Source organism: Ornithorhynchus anatinus, chromosome 1, assembly GCF_004115215.2.
Source record: "Ornithorhynchus anatinus isolate Pmale09 chromosome 1, mOrnAna1.pri.v4, whole genome shotgun sequence".
Taxonomy (NCBI): Eukaryota; Metazoa; Chordata; class Mammalia; order Monotremata; family Ornithorhynchidae; genus Ornithorhynchus; species Ornithorhynchus anatinus.
In genome coordinates, this window is record NC_041728.1 from 23,096,614 (window position 1) to 23,117,079 (window position 20,466).

General features: G+C 45.1%; 1 protein-coding gene across 3 annotated transcripts in view; it reads left to right on the forward strand.

Annotated features, from left to right (window-relative positions):
- ARHGEF28 (Rho guanine nucleotide exchange factor 28) overlaps positions 1-20,466 on the forward strand; it is a 277,359-nt gene that overhangs the window by 117,046 nt on the left and 139,847 nt on the right. For all 3 annotated transcript variants that reach the window (XM_029057848.1, XM_029057863.2, XM_029057856.2), the window contains 2 exons: positions 10,990-11,173; positions 18,885-19,080. In XM_029057848.1, the coding sequence (XP_028913681.1) occupies positions 10,990-11,173; positions 18,885-19,080 (380 nt within the window). The remainder of the gene's footprint in view (positions 1-10,989; positions 11,174-18,884; positions 19,081-20,466) is intronic.

Consider the following 20,466-nt stretch of genomic DNA (forward strand, 5'->3'; position numbering starts at 1 on the left):
TATCTACCAACTATTTCCTGACAAATAGCGTTACCAGTCTTGTGGACCACCAACTAACCAATCCCTGTTTCAACTCGTTGTCTCTCTCCTCCCCCGCCTCACCAGAGTCATTTCTTGCTGATTGTGGTCCTGAACAGAAAGGCATCATCTGATGGGCAACCTGGATTTTAGCTGCATAAAAGTCCACACTCTCCAGCCCACTGGTTTTTAAAGATGTTGCTCTGGTCATAGATGTGTGCCACCTTGATTTTTTTTTTTTTTGAGGTCACCTCTTTAAACCTTGGGCTAAAAATGGAAAAACTAGTGGAAACTTGGTAGAGTCTCCATTTAAAATCCACATGCTCTGTCCTGCCATCAGGGGCTCCACAGAAATCATCTAGTGGTCACATCAGTCTATGGGCTGGTGGCTCAGGTGGGAGGCCTGCCTCCCCCATACTGGTGTTTACATGCACGCCAATGCCTGAAGTCCTACCCTTTTGTATGCCCCTGAAGGCTGATTCCTTTAGATTGAGATTGTAATCTTTTTCCTGGTGGGAAAGGAGATTCTCTTCCTGTGGGCTAGCTGCTTGTTTGATTCATGCACCTATATCCAGGATGCTTTGCCAGTACTGAAATGAGTCTTGGGCATACATTGAATTCAGGGGTTTGGTTGGGTGATGGGAACAATAAATTCTTTCCCAGTGTCTGGATTTGGGGACACTGTGCTTGTCTTTATCCTCTTTCATCCTTGCTATTTTATTACCAAGTGACAAATCTTGAAAAAATGCCCCAGTGGTAAGCATTATCATTATGAGAATTTCATTGTCGTATTTATTGAGTGCTTACTTTGTGCAGAGCACTGTACTAAGCACTTGGAAAATACAATACAGCAATAAAGAGAGACAATCCCTGCCCACAAAGGGACAATTGTTCGAGTTAGCTCACATCCTGGAGGGCAGGGATCTGTCTTCTAACTTTAGGTACTCTCCCAAATGTTCACAACAGTTCTGTGCATCTTGTGGGTAAAAACAGTTGGTTGATTGATGTTTGTGCCGGAGATCGTAGACTACAGTGGGGAGGATGGATGTGGCAGAGGACATGAGCCGGTTGGCTGGGCAGTGAGGGTGAGGGAGTAAGGGGAAACCATGCCCTAAAGTTATTCTGGACTTTTACTTCTCAGGAGAGAGTGGGAGTCCAGGGACCTTTTGAAGTCAATTGTCTCAAAGGACTGTTCGGGGCTGCCCCCAGGCCTCTGTTAGATTCTGGGGGCCAACCACTTCTGGCCATCACAGATCTGACACTTTTCTGGTTTTTGTACCAGTCAGTTTGGGCTTTATGTATTTTACTTTGTGCCTTGTCTGTCTTAGAGGAAAACCAAATGGATTCACAGGAACTGGAAAAAGCCACACACAATATTCATTTGGCATTATCTGACACAGCTGAAGCTTTTTCAAAGAGCCCAACTGGTGTCTCCATGGTTGGGGAGGCAAAGTGGATGCCTGACAGTTCAAAAGGGATGTCCAGCTGCAGGTTTGTCCAGAGCTTCGCCTGAGGAAGAAGCAAGGTCTTAGTACGGTGGACTGCGTCCATCCTCCCTTATTTAGGGTGGCGGAGATTTTTGCCCATCCCTGGTGATAATGAGGGTTTGGGGAGTGGGAGTAGGTGCTGAGAGGTAGCCTGGGTGGGGAGATGCTGCTCAGGCCCTCCTGGTATGCTAAGCGGCTCACTTAAGGTTGGAAAGGTTGGAAAGAACAGAGTTAGGTCACACTGATGTATAGATGGGATGATGGGGGGAAAGCAGGTGTGTAAGTAGAGGACCAACATAAATTATGAGAAACTGAAATTTAGGGGAGGGGAGAAGATTTCTGACTTAGTTTTTTTTTGTAATGTTGCTTCTGTTTAAAGGGGTCTGAATCATCCTTTCCAGAGATAGTGTGTGTGTGTGTGTGTGTGCATGTGTGCACGTGTGCACATGAATTGGCATTGGGGGTGGGCAAGGGTAGAGTAATGTCAAAGATGCCTAGTTCTAGGACTAACCAACAACTCTGCCTTTCTTTATATTTTAAGTTCCTTGTGGTGAGGGAATGTATCTACTAACTCTGTTATTAATGTATTCTCCCAAGTGCCTGTATATTGTGCTTTCCTAACTCTATACGCAATAAGCGCTCAGTAAATACCCCTGATTGATTATCCCTTAAAAGAGGAAAAAAAAACCCCTCTATAACAGTGCCCATAAATAACATTCTTCTTTTAGAGAGTGCTAAGAATTCTAGAATTTGTTTTGAATATTCAATATTACTTACAGTACTCTCACTTGAGAAATAACTTGTGAAGTTTACCTGGCTTAAGCATGTTAGATTATGGCGTCTCTGATCTGTTAGCACAAAGAACTATTTTTTGCCAAATAGCATGTGAAAGATAGCACTTTGAAAATTAGTACCAAACGGTCACCTCGATGTAAATAATTAAAAATATTTCATTATTGGTAGGTATTTCCATTTCATTATGGAACCATGTTTATTGAGTTCTTCACTGTTTTTTAACGTATTTGTTTTGGCCCATAAAAAATTGATCTTGGGAATGCGTTAACACTCAATTTTTATGGGTTCAATTAAGAGAGCATTAATTCATGAGATCGGAGGGTAAATCCCAGGAAATTAATTGTGCTTTAAGGGAAATCTATAGGGAACTAAAGAACAAAGGAGTAGAAAGAGGGGAAAACAGGCAAAAATGCAACTGAGGCATTTGACTTCAAATATACCTCCAGAGCAGCGTTGTCTATAGAGTGTTTTGCTACTGCCATTGTGACACTGTTCCATTTAGTGCCCTGGGTCATACCTTTTTGTTGTTGCCATTAGAAAGATTAAAGGTAAATCCATGACAAAAACAGGAACACCGGGAGACCGGCCACTAACTCCACAGGAGTAAGCTTATTTGCTGATGAGAGAACATTTCAGTTTAATTGCACAACTAAAAGCAAATTGGACCTTCTTTTATTTCTCCCCGACTGCGCATAAGGGCTCGTGGCATCCACAACTGCAGTGTTCCTTAAGCACATCACAGAGCTGCCTCCTTCAAGTGATCACTGTCTTCAAGCTGAAATTTCATCATTAAAGAGAGAGCTGAGTGGCCAACTTTGAAATTTGATTCCTCATTGCATCAGCAGAATTTTTTTTTACCCTCTTAATTTGGACCATCCTCCAAATCTGAGGGACTTCAGTTCTCCTCTCCTTTAGATCTCCCTTGTTCTCCAAAGTACCACCTTTCCTCCACCATTCTAAGCCCCATCCATCCACAGCAGCCATTAGGATACTTAGCTAAATTTTTATGTGTGTTGACTTGGATTTAGTTAACTATTTCCTCTTTCATTCTACTGGTATGACAATGCTATTATAAAAAACATGTGAAATATTAAACTTTAAAATTGTCTATTTAGTCATCACATTACTCACCAAGAGGGTGGCTTAGGCAGCTGAGCCTGTGACTGTTAGAATTGATCTAAAATAGTAGGCCACAATCCTGGAAGCCCCTAGTTCATCAAGGAGAGACAGACAGGAATAAGTAAAAATAAGGGCCTCAACTAGAAGTGATTAATTCTAAAGCTACGAACAGAACATTCCTCAATATGCAAGATTTCCTTTAGTTTGTGAAAATGTTGAAAATGTCCAAAATGCTCAAAAATGGGAACCTTGGGAATGGGAACTTTGTTCAGAATGCTATACTAAGCGCTCAGGAGACAAAAATAACTACCATGGCTTATTGGAAAGAGCACAAGTCTTAGAGTCAAGAGGATCAGGGTTCTAATCCCTGCTCCTCCACTTGTCTGCTGTGTGACCTTGGGCGAGTCACTTAACTTCTCTGTGCCTCTGATTTCTCAACTCTAAAATGGGGATTAAGACCGAGAGCCCCATGTAGCACATAGACTGTGTTCCACCTGATTATCTTCTGTCTATCCCAGAGCTTAGTACAGTGCCTGGCAGATAGTAAGCTAACAAATATGCAATAGTATTTATTGAGTGCTTACTATGTGCAGCGCACTGTACTAAGCGCTTGATATCATTCCTCTAGAGTGTCAGATTGTCTCTAGACTGTAAACTCAGTATGGGCAGGGAATGTGTCTACCAACTCTGTTGTATTTTACTCTCCCAAGTGTTTAAGAGAGTGCTCTGCATACAGTAAGTGCTCATTATATATCTTTGATAATGATGATGATTCATTCATTCATTTGGTCGTATTTATTGAGTGCTTACTGTGTGCAGAGCACTGTCCTAAGCACTTAGATAGTACAGTTCAGCAGTAGAGACAATCCCTGCCCACATTGGGCTTACAATATAGAAGCGGGGAAACAGACATTAAGACAAGTAAACAGACATCAATATAAATAAATAGAATTATATATATATACATATATACACAAGTGCTATGGGGTGGGGAGAGGAGAGTAGAGCAAAGGGAGGGAGTCAGAGTTACACGGGGGGCTGCTGAGGAAAAGGGGTCTTAGTTTGGGAAGGCCTCTTGGAGGAAGTGAGCCTTCAATAGGGCTTTGAAGGGGGAAAGAGTAATTGTTTGGCAGTTATAAGGATGGAGAGGGCATTCCAGGCCAGAGGTAGGACGTGGGCCAGGGGGTCGATGGTGGGACAGGTGAGATTAGCACCAGAGAAGTGGAGTGTGCAGGCTGGGATGTAGAAGGAGAGAAGGGAGGTGAGGTAAGAAGGGCCAAGGTGATGGAGAGCTTTGAAGCCAATAGTGAGGAGCTTTTATTTGATATGGAAGTTGATAGGCAACCACTGGAAATTTTTGAGGAGGAGGGTTGACATGCCCAGAACGTTTCTGTTGAAAGATAATCTGGGCAGCAGAGTGAATTATGGATTGAAGTGGGGAGAGCCAGGAGGTTGGGAGGTCAGAAAGAAAGCTTATTGAATAATTCAGTCAGGATAGGATGAGCGATTTACTGACGTAGTAGCGGTTTGGATGGATCTTGGCGTTGTTGTGAAGGTGAGATCGGGAGGCATTGGTGACGAATTGGATATGTGGGATGAATGAGAGGGCGGAGTCAAGGATGACACCAAGGTTGCAGGCTTGTGAGACGGGAAGGATGGTGTGCCATCCACAGTGACAGGAGAGTCAGGAAGAGGACAGGGTTTGGGAGGGAAGATAGGGAGCTCTGTCTTGGACATGATGAGTTTTAGGTGTCGGGAGGACATCCACTTAGAGATGTCCTGAAGACAGGAGTAAATGCGAGCCTGGAGGGAGGGAAGGAGAGAGAGCAGGGATGATGATAGTCATAGTGTGTTGTGAATGGATTGTCAATCTCTCGCTCCCATTAAACGTTAAGTTTCTTGAGATCAGAGCCTGTGCCTCTTATTCCATTGTCCTCTCCCAAGTACTGAGTCCAAGTTCCCTGCCCCCAGGAGGAGCTCAATAAATAGCATCAGTGGGGTGATTGGTTGGGCAAAGAGTGAGACCAACAATAAAAGACTCATGTCTGTTCTTCTCCCCCACTGCACAACATGAGATGCAGCATGGCCTAGTGAATAGAGCATGGGCCTGGGAGTCTGAAGGACCTGAGTTTGAGTCTTGGCTCTGCCTCTTGTCTGTTGTGTGACCTTAGGCAAGTCACTTCACTTCTCTGTGGCTCAGTTCCCTCCTCTGCAAAATGGGGATGAAGACTGTGAGCCTCATGTGGGACATACACTGTGTCCAACTTGATTAGCTTTCATCTACCCCAGCACTTAGTACAGTGCCTGGCACTTAGTAAGCACTTAAATACTATATGAAAAAAATGTTTGAAATATGAAGATGAGAATGAGAGCAACTGAGATGAGTCAAAGGGTGGAAGGGGCGGGTGGAAGACATGGAAGACAGAAATTGGTTCGATCTGCTGTGGGATCAGGCCTGTCCTAGGTGCCAAAAGGGACTCTAGCCAGCTTGCCAGCTAGTGTGGGGCTTGTGCCTGAGGTTATTAGGCAGTGCCATGAGAATAGTTTTTATTGTGGGATCTCACTCTTCACACTCTCCCCCACCGACCCTCCAAGTTAAGTGGGGAATTTATGACTGGTGAGTCTGCCCAGGGCAGAGTGAGGTGGAGAGCTGTCAATTACTCATCTAACTGGCTCAATGCAGGCACCCACATTGGATGATTACGGCCTCAGGATGAATTTTGTCCTGACAGTCTGAATGATCCTGCGGCATGTAGAGTAATTATAGTCAATTAGCTCGGTACAGTGATCAGCAGATCTCCCCTCCACTCTGTGTCAAGCCCTGTCCCATGGGTCCATTTCTCTGGGAATCAGGAGACCTGGGTTCTAGGTAGGGTTCTTCCCGTTGGTGGGGAGAGAGGGGCGGGATATCTCTGACATCAGTGGTGAAGATTTTCTATCATAGAACCCCAAAGGACATTCTGGGAAGTAGACAGGCCCAGCAGGAAAATGGAAAATATTTGGCTAATATGGGCGGCAAAGATGGCAGAGGCTACCAAGCCAACAGTCTTCTGGGTCACGGCACCGCAGCCCTCGTCAACACTATGTTGTGGTCTCTTTGGCAGCAGGTGGAACTGGCACAAAAAAATCCCTTTGTGTCAGCACTTTGCATTGTCCCTGGGCTCTGGTGAAAATATGGCTGGCAAGGACAGGAGCACATCCGGGTCCTCTCCCAGACTTCTGTATCACCGTGGATGGCACGACCATCCTTCCCGTCTCTCAGGCCCGCAATCTCGGTGTCATCCTTGACTTGTCTCTCTCGTTCACCCCACACATCCTATCCGTTACCAATAATAATAATAATAATGTTGGTATTTGTTAAGCGCTTACTATGTGCCGAGCACTGTTCTAAGCGCTGGGGTAGACACAGGGGAATCAGGTTGTCCCACGTGGGGCTCACAGTCTTAATCCCCATTTTACAGATGAGGTAACTGAGGCAAAGAGAAGTTAAGTGACTTGCCCAAAGTCACACAGCTGACAAGTGGCCGAGCCGGGATTCGAACCCATGAACTCTGACTCCAAAGCCCGTGCTCTTTCCACTGAGCCATGCTGCTTCTCCAAGACCTGCCGGTTTCACCTCTACAATATCGCCAAGATCCACCCTTTCCTCTCCACCCAAACGGCTACCTTACTGCTACAGGCTCTCGTTATATCCCGGCTAGACTACTGTGTCAGCCTTCTCTCTGACCTCCCTTCCTCCTCTCTCACCCCGCTCCAGTCTATTCTTCACTCCGCTGCCCGGCTCATCTTCCTGCAGAAACGATCTGGGCATGTCACTCCCCTTCTTAAACAACCTCCACTCCAAACAAAAACTCCTCACTCTAGGCTTCAAGGCTCTCCATCACCTTGCCCCTTCCTACCTCTCCTCCCTTCTCTCTTTCTACCGCCCACCCCGCACGCTCTGCTCCTCTGCCGCCCACCTCCTCACCGTCCCTTGGTCTCGCCCATCCCACCGTCGACCCCTGGGCCACGTCCTCCCACGGTCCCGGAACGCCCTCCCTCCGCACCTCTGCCAAACTGATTCTCTTCCCCTCTTCAAAACCCTACTTAAAACTCACCTCCTCCAAGAGGCCTTCCCAGACTGAGCTCCTCTTCTCCCTCTACTCCCTCTGCCACCCCCCGTTTACCTCTCTGTAGCTAAACCCTCTTTTTCCCCTTTTCCCTCTGCTCCTCCACCTCTCCCTTCCCATCCCCACAGCACTGTACTTGTCCGCTCAACTGTATATATTTCCATTACCCTATTTATTTTGTTAATGAATTGTACATCGCCTTGATTCTATTTAGTTGCCATTGTTTTTACGAGATGTTCTTCCCCTCGACTGTATTTATTGCCATTGTTCTCGTCTGTCCGTCTCCCCCGATTAGACTGTAAGCCCGTCAAACGGCAGGGACTGTCTCTATCTGTTGCCGCCTTGTTCATCCCAAGCGCTTAGTACAGTGCTCTGCACATAGTAAGCGCTCAATAAATACTATTGAATGAATGAATGAATGAAAGTGATGCTGACCAAACATTTGCACTGAGATCACTACCTCCTCTCAGGCTGAATGGCCTCAAGTCTCAGGCCCAAGTTTCTTTGGTTCACCTCAGCCAGAGACTCTGTCATCATCTCTGCTCTGCAGGCATAGCTGGTGTTTGGAGGGAGGATAAGGCTACCTCTCCTCTCACTAAGTCCACAGGAGCCTCATTTTGTGACCCAAGTACTTGTGTGTACCTGGGAAATATGTGATGGAATAAGCCCGAAGAACAGCAAACCTTGTTTCTTTCAGTATGTGGTTTTAAAACTTCAGGATTGTTAGTGAATTTCTTGAACAGCAGAGAAATAGTTACTATTTTGCTATGAAGATTAGCGAATGGTGTTTGGTGTAAATATTCCTGTGTGGGTCAAATGTTGGTTGACTTATTTTTGGCCTGCTAATTCATCCTGTCATTGTTCAATAATTTGGAATTTTGTTGATCTTTTGTAAATAGTAATGATAGCATTTACTGAGTGATGATTGGGTGCCGTCCACTGTACTTAGTTATTGAGAAAGTTCAAAGCTATAATTTGTCTTAGGGTCTGCCTCTCCCATAAGACTAAGTTCCTGAAGGGCAGGACTTGGGTTTTCCAACTCCTTTGTGCTCTCAAGCACTTAGTACATTGGTCAGTACACAGAAGGAGTTTAGTAAGTGGTACCCATTGATTAAAAATAAAGAAGTGACATATTTCCCACCCACAAGGAGCTTACACTCTAACAGAAACTTGGAGTGGGCTCATACCGCACTGGACAATTAGATATTCATTCAAAGAGTAATGATTATCCTTTAAACCAGCCGTCTTGTCATCTCATCTTTTCAAAAACTTGTAATCTTATCTCAGCTTGGAACTAAAAGATGTGGCTGGGGTCCTCAGACAGGGTAAACCAGCAAGCTCTTTTTCATATATTTGCAGAGTGAGTTAAGTAATGAGATGTGGAATTGAGGAGCATGGCTTATTGAGAGCGGCAAGGGATAGTGGATAAGGCACAGGCCTGGGAGTCAGAAGGTCATAAATTCTAATCCTGGCTTCCCCACTTGTCTGCTGTGTTACTTTGGGCAAATCACTTAGCTTCTCTGTGCCTCAGTTACCTCATCTGTAAAATGGGGATTGAGACTGTGAGCCCTATGTGGAATAGGGACTGTGTCCAACTCAATTTACTTATAATCCCTGGCACACAGTAAGTGCTTAAAAATTACCACAGTTATTAGAAGGCCTTCAGACTGTAAGCTCATTTTGGGCAGGAGTCGTGTCTACCAACTCTGTTGTATTTTACTCTCCCAAGAGCTTAGTATAGTGCTCTGGATGTAGTAAGCACTCAATAAATATGGTTGATTGGAATGTCCCTGTGCTCTTCCCTGTTCCCTTCCCCTTGTGGTGTATCGCCGTTCTGCTTGCTGCTGAGAACCGTGGCTGAACGAAGGAAGCCAGGGAACAGGATCAAATTAGCTTGGAAGTGAAACACATAGATGCGGGCATGGGATAATTGTATCAGAGGATATTTCCCTGCTACCTCTCCTGATGCCAGATATACACAGGCAGTGTTGCCAAGTGGAAAAAGCCTAGATCTGGAAGTCAGGAGACCTGGGTTCTAATTCCAGTTCTGCCTCCGGCTTCCTGTGTGAACTTGGCTAAGTCCTTTAACCTCTCTGTCCTGGTTTCCTCATTTGTAAAATGAAGAGGTGATAACATGCTCTCCCTGCCTCTTTGATTATGAGTCCTATGTCAAGCAGGCATGGTCTGAATTGATTGTCTTGGTTAACACTGTGCTTGACAGTGATACTTAAATACTTAAAAAATAGCATAATTATTATCACTATACATATACATATTTATAGCACATATAAATCAGTGGCATTTACTGAGCACTTATTGTATGCGGATTGGTGTTAGAGGAGTGGAGTGTCTGGATTAGGTTGTGGTAAGAAATCAATGAGAAAAGGCAGGAGGGAGAGAGCTGAATGGGTGCCTTGAAACCAATAAAAGGAGTTTTGTTTGATATAGAGGTAGATGGGCAACCATTGGAGGTTTTTGAGGAGTGGTAAGATATGGTTTAAATGGTTTTTCAGAAAATAATAATGACTGTGGTATTTGTTAAGCATTTACTATAGGTCAAGGACTGTGCTAAGGGTTGGGGTAGATAAAAGACAATCGCATTGGACACCGTCCCTGTTCTGTCTGGGGCTCCCAGAATAAGTAGGACGAAGGGTACGTTAGGGACCCTGTTACACAACAATCTAGATGAATAATTCTTGAAGTTAATGATCTTGAAGTTATGATCATTCCTGCCTCCTCCATGTCCTGTGGATGAATTCCATGTGGCTACTAACATGAAGTAAGGAAGGGTTTCCTTTGGTTTGTTTTGAGCTTGCCATCTTCTAGCTAGGACGGGCACCTCCTCACCTTTGTACTCCTGGTGTTATGGGATCTGGTGAATGGCAGTTTGGTTTTAACTTGCCCGCTCCCTTCATCATTCAGTAAATTTTAGTCCTTTCCCACTTAAAAAGCCCTAATCTTTGCCACCTCCCCTCAGATTTTTCCCTCTCAGCTTCATCTTTTCTGACTGAAAATCCCTGATTTTTTCAATTTCTTCTCAGGCTCCATCTTCTGCCAATCAATTGAGTTTCCTTTCTTTGTACCTTTTCTAGCTTTATTGCATCCTTCCTAAGAATGTGGCAAGGACAAGCACATGTAGTATTTTGGGTGTCGACATATACTGCTCTGTGAAGCAGACCTCTCCTCTCTTTGGGGTTGAATGTCCAGAGTACTGTTTGCTGTTTTTGTTCCCTGATTCATGACTGACAGGACAGAGCCCCCAAAGTTTGGGGACTAATCATATTAAATTTACTAATTCCATAAAAGTGGTTGGCTCGTCAGGTACCAAAAATGTGCAGCTTGATACAAATCATTTTCCCATTCCTTTTGGAATAAATGCACTCTTGGCCAACCTGGGAGATAAATTCTGGGGCACTCTGAAAACCATAACTAACATTTCTCCCTCTTTTTCTTCTTTTCAGAATCTGTTCCCAAGGAGTCTCTTCTTCACCTCACAATAAGGTGGGGCCTGGTGAAATTTTTCCAGTTCCTCTTGGGCCTACCGGGAGGATCTGAGGCCTTGGCCCTACCTAACGAAGAAGGGGTCACCCCACTGGACTTGGCATTGCAGCTTGGACACTCCCATCTGGTTGAAGTCATCACTAAGTAAGTGGCTATTTGGCATCTTGGTATCTCTCTTGGTCTTTCTCACTCCATATGACCTGCTAAGGAAAATTGTTTTTAGTTACCTTCAGATCTTGACTTTGGATTGGGTCATCTGCCATGCAGGCCCAAGTCTATTCTGATAAAGGACCCTGGCTGCATTTTCTGGTAATCCCCTCTTTGCTGATCTCCTCCTTGTAGCTTCATATGTGCAACTTGCAAAGGGTTTTTTTTTTCCAGGTTGGCTTTTGAATGTCAGGTGAGGAAGTCAGTGTGGTCACCTGGAAAGAGGAAAGGACTGGGAGTAATAATATGCTTCTGTCCGCATTTCCAAGGATGCTCTGCCCTTGACTTCCATTCCTTTTTCTTTTTCTTGGTTGGGGTGGGAAGATGAGGGAAAATGGGAGTGAGTCTGGGATGGAGCTCTCATATATTAGCCTAATGTAATAGGATGGGACTGGGAGTCAGGGAGGCCTGGCTTCCAGTCCCAGCTCTGCCACCAACCTGCTGAGTGACCTGGGTAAGTCACCTAACCTCTCTGGCCCTCAGAGTCCTCCTCCTATAATAGGGATAAGATACCTGCCTTCTCTTCCTCTTCGAATGTTTGATTCAGGGATGGTGTCCAATCTAATTACAATTCAACACAGTGTTTAGCACATAGTAAACCTTTAATAATGACCTTAAAAAAGTCTCATGCCCAAGTAAACGTTTCTTATAACCACAGGGAAAGATTTGAGTATGTGATTTAGGGCAAAAAGCGTTCTTGAGGGGCCAGTATTTGTTTGGCTGTCTTTGTGTCCAACCTGATTAGCTTGTATCTAATCCAGCGCTTAGAACAGTGCTTGACACGTAGTAAATGCTTAACAAATACCATCATTATTATTACTATTATTATTATTCTTTAGGGGCCAACGTCTATTTTTGGCTGCCTTTGGTATTGGTCAGGCATCCTAAGCATTGTTTCGTCTTTCACATGGAAGAATGGAAGGGTAGGCAGTCAGGAGGATTTCTCCCTCCATCTCAGACTGTGAGCCCCATGTGGGACAGGACTTGTCTCCGATCTGATTATCATGCATCCACTCCAGCTCTGGACATGTGGTTTTTATGATTATTACTTCCAGAAAGGCAACACGAGGACTCAATGTTTTATGACATTCAGGAGGTTGGTGATAGGATAACCAACAAGAATGGTCTTAAACAAACAAGGAAGTGGAGCAGGAGGGAGGCTTCTTTCTCCAGGAGTTTATGGTGTAAATGATCCCCAACAGGTCTGGGAGTCAGAGGACCTGAGTTCTAATGCCAACTCTGCCATTTGTCTGCTGAATGTCCTTTGGCAAGTCACTTAACTTTTCTGTGCCTCGGTTTCCTTATCTGTAAAATGGGGATTGAATGCCTCTTTCCCCACAATTTAGATGGGGAGCCTGTGAGGGTCAGGGGCTATGCCTGTCCTGATGATTATCTGGTATCTACCCCATTGGTCAGTACAGTGCTTGGGGCATGGTAAGAGTTTAACAAATACCACTATTATTACCGAGTATCCGTGATGGCATATGACAGATGTGCCTGCCGCTGATTCTCTATAGAACTGTAGCTGTTGCTGGTTTTGCCCTGAGGCTTAGTGGATTGGCTGTCAACAGCTCATCTGGGGCCTCCAAATGCGAGGGCTCTGGCCAGTCTTCCAGTCTTCCCTATCATGGCCCCTCACTGCTCCAGAAAAAGCCCATCAGCTTTAAAAAAGCCTTCCCATTTGAGCAACAGTATGTAATGTCTTTGGCCACTTCTCCATACCCATGCTTGGTCTCCTTATTCTGAGGTCAGGATGGAGGCTGATTCTCCAGCTGAGAAGGAGATGAGGCCTGAGAAGCAGCATGGCATCGTGGATAGAACATGGGCCTGGGAGTCAGAAGGACCTGGGTTCTAATTCTGGCTCTGCCATTTGTCTGCTGTGTGACCTTAGGCAAGTCACTTAACTTCTCTGGACCTCAGTTACTTCATCTGTAAAATGGAGATTAAGATTGAGAACCCCTTGTGGGACAGGGACTGTGTCTAACCTGATTATCTTGTATCTACCCCAGTGCACAGAACAATGCTTGACACATTATTATCAATATTAAGTGCCATCGGTCATTTCTGATTCATAGCGACTCCATGGATGTGCTTTCTCAAAAACATCCTGTTCTCTGCCATAATCTGCAACCTTTCTAACAGTTCTTCCCTTATCATTGTTATGGTCTCTATCCACCTAGCTGCTGATCTGCCTCTTCCTCATATCCCCTGGACTTTTCCTAGCATTAGTGTCTTCTCCAGAGAATTCACTATTTGACACATAGTAAGAGCTTTACGTACCACCATTATTATTATTATTCTCTCCACCTGGTTGCGGGGGACCAAGGTTTAGGACATGAAACCATAAGAATTGCTCTGACTGAGTCACCCCAGGGGCCCCTGCCACCCCTCTAGTTGCAAGAGGATGCTTGGGGGAAGAATATAATGATTGTCAATTGATGATATTTGTCAAGTGCTTACTGTGTGCAGAGCATTGAACTAAGCATTTGGGAGAGTACAGTTCAGTTGATATGGTAGACATGATCCCTGACCTCAAGAGTTGTCTTACTTGATATCCAATCTGATGGTTAGGGATGGACCATCTGAATCTCTCACTTTCCTGCCAGCAATCTATTATAACCTGCTGGACTGTGAATTTATGGAAAATCTTCTTGAATCGTACCTGGAAGCTTTCCTTCCACACTGCATCTTCAGCACTGTATGAAGCACTTGGGAAAGTTCAGTACAACAGAGTTGGTAGATGCCATTTCTGCCCATAAGGAGCTTACAGTGATCATTGGCTGCAGAGGAAATTTTGAATTTGGGTCCACCAGCATGGCCTGGTGGAAAGAACCTGGGTCTGGGAATAAGAAGACCCGTGTTCTAGTCCCAGCTCTGCCACTTGCCTGCTGGGTGCCTTGGGGAAGTCCCTTAATTTATCTGTGCCTTAGTTTCCTCATCTGTAAAATGGGCATAATGCCCCATTTTTCCCTCCCTCTTTGACTCAGATCCCCTTGCTGGATGGGGACCTGTTTATGTGATCTGATTATCTTAATCAACCCCAGGGTGGTCTCATAGTGAGCTGTTATTATTATTATTACCTCCAGGAAGGCAACACTCGGGCTCAGTGTTTCATGACATTCAGAGGGTGGGTGGTAGGATAACTAGCAGGGAATTTTAAAGTAAACACTCAAACATGTTTACCTGGTGATCAAAGATCATGTGGCTGGCATTTGGAGCTTCAGTAGGAAAAAAAAATCACATTAAAACTCTATGTTCAGATTTCCCCGACATGAGCCCCAATGATCCTGTGCTGATAGTTTGCGCTAATGGCACAGAGCAGAAAAGAGATGCAACCTCTAATGGCAAAGCATTTTGAGCACTCAGCCCAGGGTAATGAAATGAAAATGTCCTTTCCGATTGCAGGTTAAAAATACAGAATTGGATAGATCTTGTTTTTGGTGAAATAAAAATATGTTGACTTTTTTTCCATTGAGTCATCTCCACAAGGCTTTTTACCTTATTTCTGTTCTCTCATGTCCTGTTTTTGTCCCCTTCAGAGATCTTTCTTGTTTTGTTCTCCTATTCACCATTTCTGATTTTAATTAGGAGCTTCCCTGAACATCTTTTTTGAGGCCATCCAAGTTGGAAGGAGGGTTACTGCTTGTTTTTAACTCCCTGGAAAATGATGATGAATTAAGACCGGGCCTCAGAGATGCATGTTTTCCTATGTCTAACTTGGACCTATGCCTTGAAGCACTTGCAACTAAGTTCTTTGCTTCTGCTGGTGCAGATACAACTGTTCCATGATTTTATGTGACCTTCTTAATCGTATTTATTGAGCACTGTGCGCAGAGAACTGTACTAAGCACATGTGAGACAACTGAGTTGGTAGACATGATCCATGCCCACAAAGAGCTTACAGACCAGAGTACTTTTCCAAAGTACTGTCACATCAGTTATCTCGGATTCTTGCAACAACCTTGAGGGGCAGTGGGGAGGTTAGAATTATTATCCCTTGTCACGGAGTGGGAAACTGAGGCCCAGAGAGGACAAGTAACTGAGCTGGGATTCAAGCCTGGGTCTTCTGACCCCCCTTCCCCCTTCCTTTCTTCTAGACAACACCACCTGCGAATGGCGACACTTACACAGAGACAGGGGGATCTCTTAATGTGCACTCTTTGGTCCCAGGCTATTGTTTGCGATTCAAGTTTTCAATCTCCAAAGCGTATATGGTTTAGATCCAAGTTGCCCTTCCAAATTAATGTGATAGGCTAGATCGTTGATGGGTCATTTCATATTGAAAACAAATCTTTCTCTTACAAAGGAGTGTCCAGTCATATCAGAGCGCTGCCCATCTAGCAAGCCCCCAGTGTGTTTTTGTTGCTCAGACAGTCTGTCCGTCCCTTGGCCCAGCTCCCGGCTCACACATTAGGATGTGGACATTCAGATAAGTACATGGACCCTCCTGGACGGTGGAGGTAGTTGGGAGTCACACACTAAGTCAGTGCTAGAGTCAGTATTGGGATTGGGACTCTGTCAGAGTGGTCATTTTTGGCTTTGGGAGCTCCTCCCACTTCTGAGGCATTTTCAGAGCCAGGTTGCTTTTTTTTAACTGTATTTGTTAAGCACTTTCTATGCCAGAGCACACAATACAGAGCACTGTTCTAAATGCTGGATATGGAGCTTAGACTGTGAATCCGTCACTGGGCAGGGATTATCTCTATCTGTTGCCAAATTGTACATTCCAAGCACTTACTACAATGCTCTGCATATAGTAAGTGCTCAATAAATACTACTGAATGAATGAATGAAGGGGAAGGGAGTCCCAAGCACAAGACGGGGTGTGAGCAAGAGGTTGGCAGCAAAAGAGATGGGAACAAAGCACAGTGACTAAGTTGGTTTGAAAAGAGCAAAGTGTGTGAGCTGGAGTAAGATGATAGAAGAGTGAGAGAAGAAAAGAAATGGGGAGGTGGCATCTTTTCATTTTTGCAAGTAGATTATCCACTTTCCTTCTCAGTCTCTGGTGGTCTGCAGCAGGTTTTTCAGCTCTCACCAGTTTAGTGCCAGTTTTATTTCTGCTAGCTACAGTTCTGTTTCCCAAAGGTTCCAGTAGGGCCCTGTCCAAGCCCACTGACCCTGGAGCTCCTCAATCAATCAGTGGTATTTATTGAGCGCTTAATGTGTGCAGTGCACAGTACTGAGCACTTGGGAGAGTATAGTGCAACAGAGTTGGTGGACACGTTCCTTGCCCACAATGAGCTTCCAGTCCTCCCTCCATTTCCCGATCACTCTGCGAGGCCTTGAGCTCTTCCGGCTGTTGCCCAGACCAGATCCAAACTGTGCTACGTGTGGTTTTGTATCCACTCCCTTAATAGCTCAGAAACAATGGAATTTACTGGAGTGATAATGATAGAGTATTTAGTATGTGTTTTCTGTGTGCAGAGCCCTTTACTAAGCGCCAGCAGACAATAAACTGGATATAATGACCTCAGCCCCTGTCATTATTCCTGCCGGAACACACGCGTTCACACTAGGTTTGCCCTAGACCATGACAGCAGGATTAGCGGATGCTCCTCCCACCTTGCTACTCAGTTTGAATCCATCTCTGTCCCAGGGTCAGAACAGACGGTTATGCGTTTGCTCGTGGTCTCATAGAGTACTGCCACCTGAGAGTTCCTCAATGCAGGGTTCTGCCAGAACGCAACCCAGAATTCAGTCAATCATATTTATTGAGCTCTTACTGTATGCACGGCACTGTGCGAAGCACTTGGAAGAGTACAACGTAAAGAGAGTTGGTACATATGTTCCTTCCCCACAGGCGCTTACAGTCTAGAGGGGGAAAGAAGGGAACTTCAGATGGTACAGCCCTAACCATGGGATGGATCATTAAACTGGCCCTGTAATAGTACAGTTCATGACCCTATGTTCTGATGGAAGAACAGACTCGAAGGGATGAAGGAGAAGGCTATAGAAAGGCAAGCAAGCAACAAGTTTGGAGAATCAGATTGGGTCACTGTTGCCTTCCTTCCACTGCCACTTCAGTCCTAGGTAAAATCTCACACCATTCCAACCTTCTCCATTTTCTTTACTTCCTTGACCTTCCCAGTCCCCTGACCACTCAGTCTTACAAGGAGAACCAGCTATTGATATGTCTGGGTCTATATATCTATATAGAAGGAGCACTGACAATCCTTTCCTTCCTTTAGACTGTAAGCTCACTGTGGGCGGGGAATGTGTCTGTTATATTGTATTCTTCCAAGCGCTCAATAAATACGACTGGGTGACTGTGTGTTAGGAGACAACAATATTTGCATTGTGAGCTGGAAAGAGCCCATATTCCATTCTGGACATAACCATGGTTACTCATTTAGCGGATGCATTTGCTTTTTTCAGGGTCAATGATGATAGTATAATATTAAGTGATTACACTGTGCTAAGCCCTGGGGTAGAAACAAAATAATCGGTTAGGACACAATCCCAGTCCCACCCAGAGATCACAGTCTGATATCTTACGCTCAATTTACAGTTGAGGACACTGAAGCAGAGAAGGGAAGTGACTTGCCCAAGGTACCACAGCAGGGCAGTGGCAGAGCTGGGACTAGAACCCAGGACTCCCACCCCCATCCTGTGCTCTTTCCAGTAGGTCCCACCTGTCACTCATCACAGTTGAAATCCTGAGCTTCTTTCAGCATCCTATATATGCAGAGATTATTTCAGAATTTCATTGACTCACAGATCTTGGAGTTGAGAAAGTACATTTCCCTCTGCACCTACTGTGTTACCTGGGAAATTTGATTCGTTCTTGTTACGTAGTCATTGATGAACAAAATGAAATTAAGGAGGGAAGCAAGAAACCAGTTTTCTCATTAATCCCATTCCCATTGCGTTTTTTCCTCGGCTTGAAGGAAGTGAAGAGGAATACGCTTTTAGAAGATAGGAATGTTGGTGTCCATGGTCAGAGGCTGGAGAAATGGACAGTGAGAGTTATTTGCAGATTTCTGTTCAGTATACAGATGTATATTTGTTTCTGGCCAGAAGTGGACAGAAAAAAAAATGTGCAAGAATGAGTTCCATTTTGATTTGGGAATGTTACACTTTTGTTTGAGTGTTCTGTCCAACGGCCAGCTGTGACAGAATTTATGCCTACTTGAATTTGCATGAGAAAATGAGTTACTACCATGGTAGAGTGTGTTATGAATGTCTCACTTGTTTGTAACATCCAAACAATGCGGTGCTCCCTGGAGGCAATGTCTGTTTTCCACTGCAATCACTTAACAAACCTGTTAGCTGCCAGACGGCTTGCTAAGCTCCTAAATATGGCCACGGTCAAGTGAGAGGCTCCTATTTTTGATTAAAAGTAGAACGGGAAATCGGGTTTTGAGGCAAAATACGACTACCCAGTTACCGTGTGTTATTAGTCATCATCAGTGTTAACACGAGGCAGATAGGAGGCTTATCAGCAGCCGGATTTGCTCTGAAGGGAGCAGAAGAAAATGTACGGGGTTGGTTTCTTTGCTCATGCTCGCTTTCCAGGGGTGGCGTCTCTCTGCGAGCCTGGCGCAGCGGGCTGGGTAGAAGCATCCGAGGACCACGGGGGACACACATGTGGGTGTACATGAGTGCTCTCACTGCACTCCTGGCTAGGCTTTGACTTGCGCTGTTTCAGATTTCAGAGCAGCTGTTTGCCAGAGAGCCATTCCCCGGACTTCGGTAGAGCACGAATCAGTGACTCGGCATCTCTGCGATTTGTACGCTCCTCAGGAATCCTGACCCTGACGTTCAATCACACTGCAGAACACTTACTGGAGAACGACATTAAGCTCTTCAGGAAATACTTTTGGGATCGACCCTTTCTTTACAAGGTTTGTGCTTGATTGTCCCCGCGGTACAATAGGACATTGTCTGGGAGATTATGCACCGAGTCCGGATTCTGGCTCTGTGTGTTTTTCTTGGATAGTGCTTTCCACCCAGTGGAGCTGAGGGACAGAAGTGGGAATTGTTAGTGCGGTGAACAAAGAATTGTTGTTGTTTTGCCTTTTGGCTTCGGGAAAATAGGAATTTTCAGTGTGTCCAAGTGTTAAGGTGTCTTACTCGTTGTTTCCATTGCCAGTTTCCTAATTATTTGATTCCCCCCCCCCAAATTTCTTAATTTGGATGTTGGGTTTATATTTCACTGAGACTGAATGTGTGTCCAAATGTGGTCTTTCAAATATTTGCATCTGGGCTGCCTTATATTTTCAAGTCCAGCTTCCTGGTTGACTTTAAGGGTTCAGCAACAGGAGCCTGGGCTTTGCAGCATCCAAGCCCTGGTGAGTAGGGAGGGGCTTCATTTTGACAGGAGAAGGGGCACTCCAGGGTTTCTTTGGCTCAACCAGCCAGGTCTTTACAGACCCTTCCCCCCACTGGTTTTGGGGCAGCCGCTGGGGGCAAGCGGAGGGGAAGTCAAAGTCACCATCGCTCTTAATAGCTGGTTGTGAGGATCCTGCATGGCACAGAGCACATGATGCAGCAGCGATTGCCATTCTCACCGGCATTTTACACCACTGTGGCTTTGTCACACTTGCTTTGCAGGACCAACCTTCTGGTCCAGCTGAAGTGCTTGCAGGGTAATGGAATTTTAAAGAGTATGTTTCCAGGAGAGAAAATAGAGCTAGTGAGTGGTCAAACTTGGGGAAAGAATTATGCATAGAACTGGTTGGCTGGGTACCCTCTAAGCTGTAAGCCTTTTTCTTGAAAAAAAATTTGGTATTTGTTAAGCAGTGACTATGTGCCAGATACTGTACTAAGGGCTGGGGTAGATACAAGTTAATCAGGTTGGACACAGTCCATGTCCCACAGGGGGCTCACAGTCTTAATCCCCAGTTTACGGATGAGGTAACGGAGGCACAGAGAAGTGAAGTGACTTGCCGAAGGTCACACAGCAGACAAGTGGCATAGCTGGGATTAGAACTCAGGTCCCCTGACTCCAAGCTCCATACTCTTTCCACTAGGCTATTCTGCTTCTCACATCCTTGAGGGCAGGGTATGCGTCTATCAACTCTGTTGTATATGGGAAGCAGCGTGGCTCAGTGGAAAGAGTCTGGGCTTGGGAGACAGAGGTCATGGGTTCGACTCCCGGATCTGCCACTTGTCAGCTGTGTGACTGTGGGCAAGTCACTTCACTTCTCTGTGCCTCAGTTACCTCATCTGTAAAATGGGATGAAGACTGTGAGCCTCACATGGGACAACCTGATTACCCTGTATCTCCC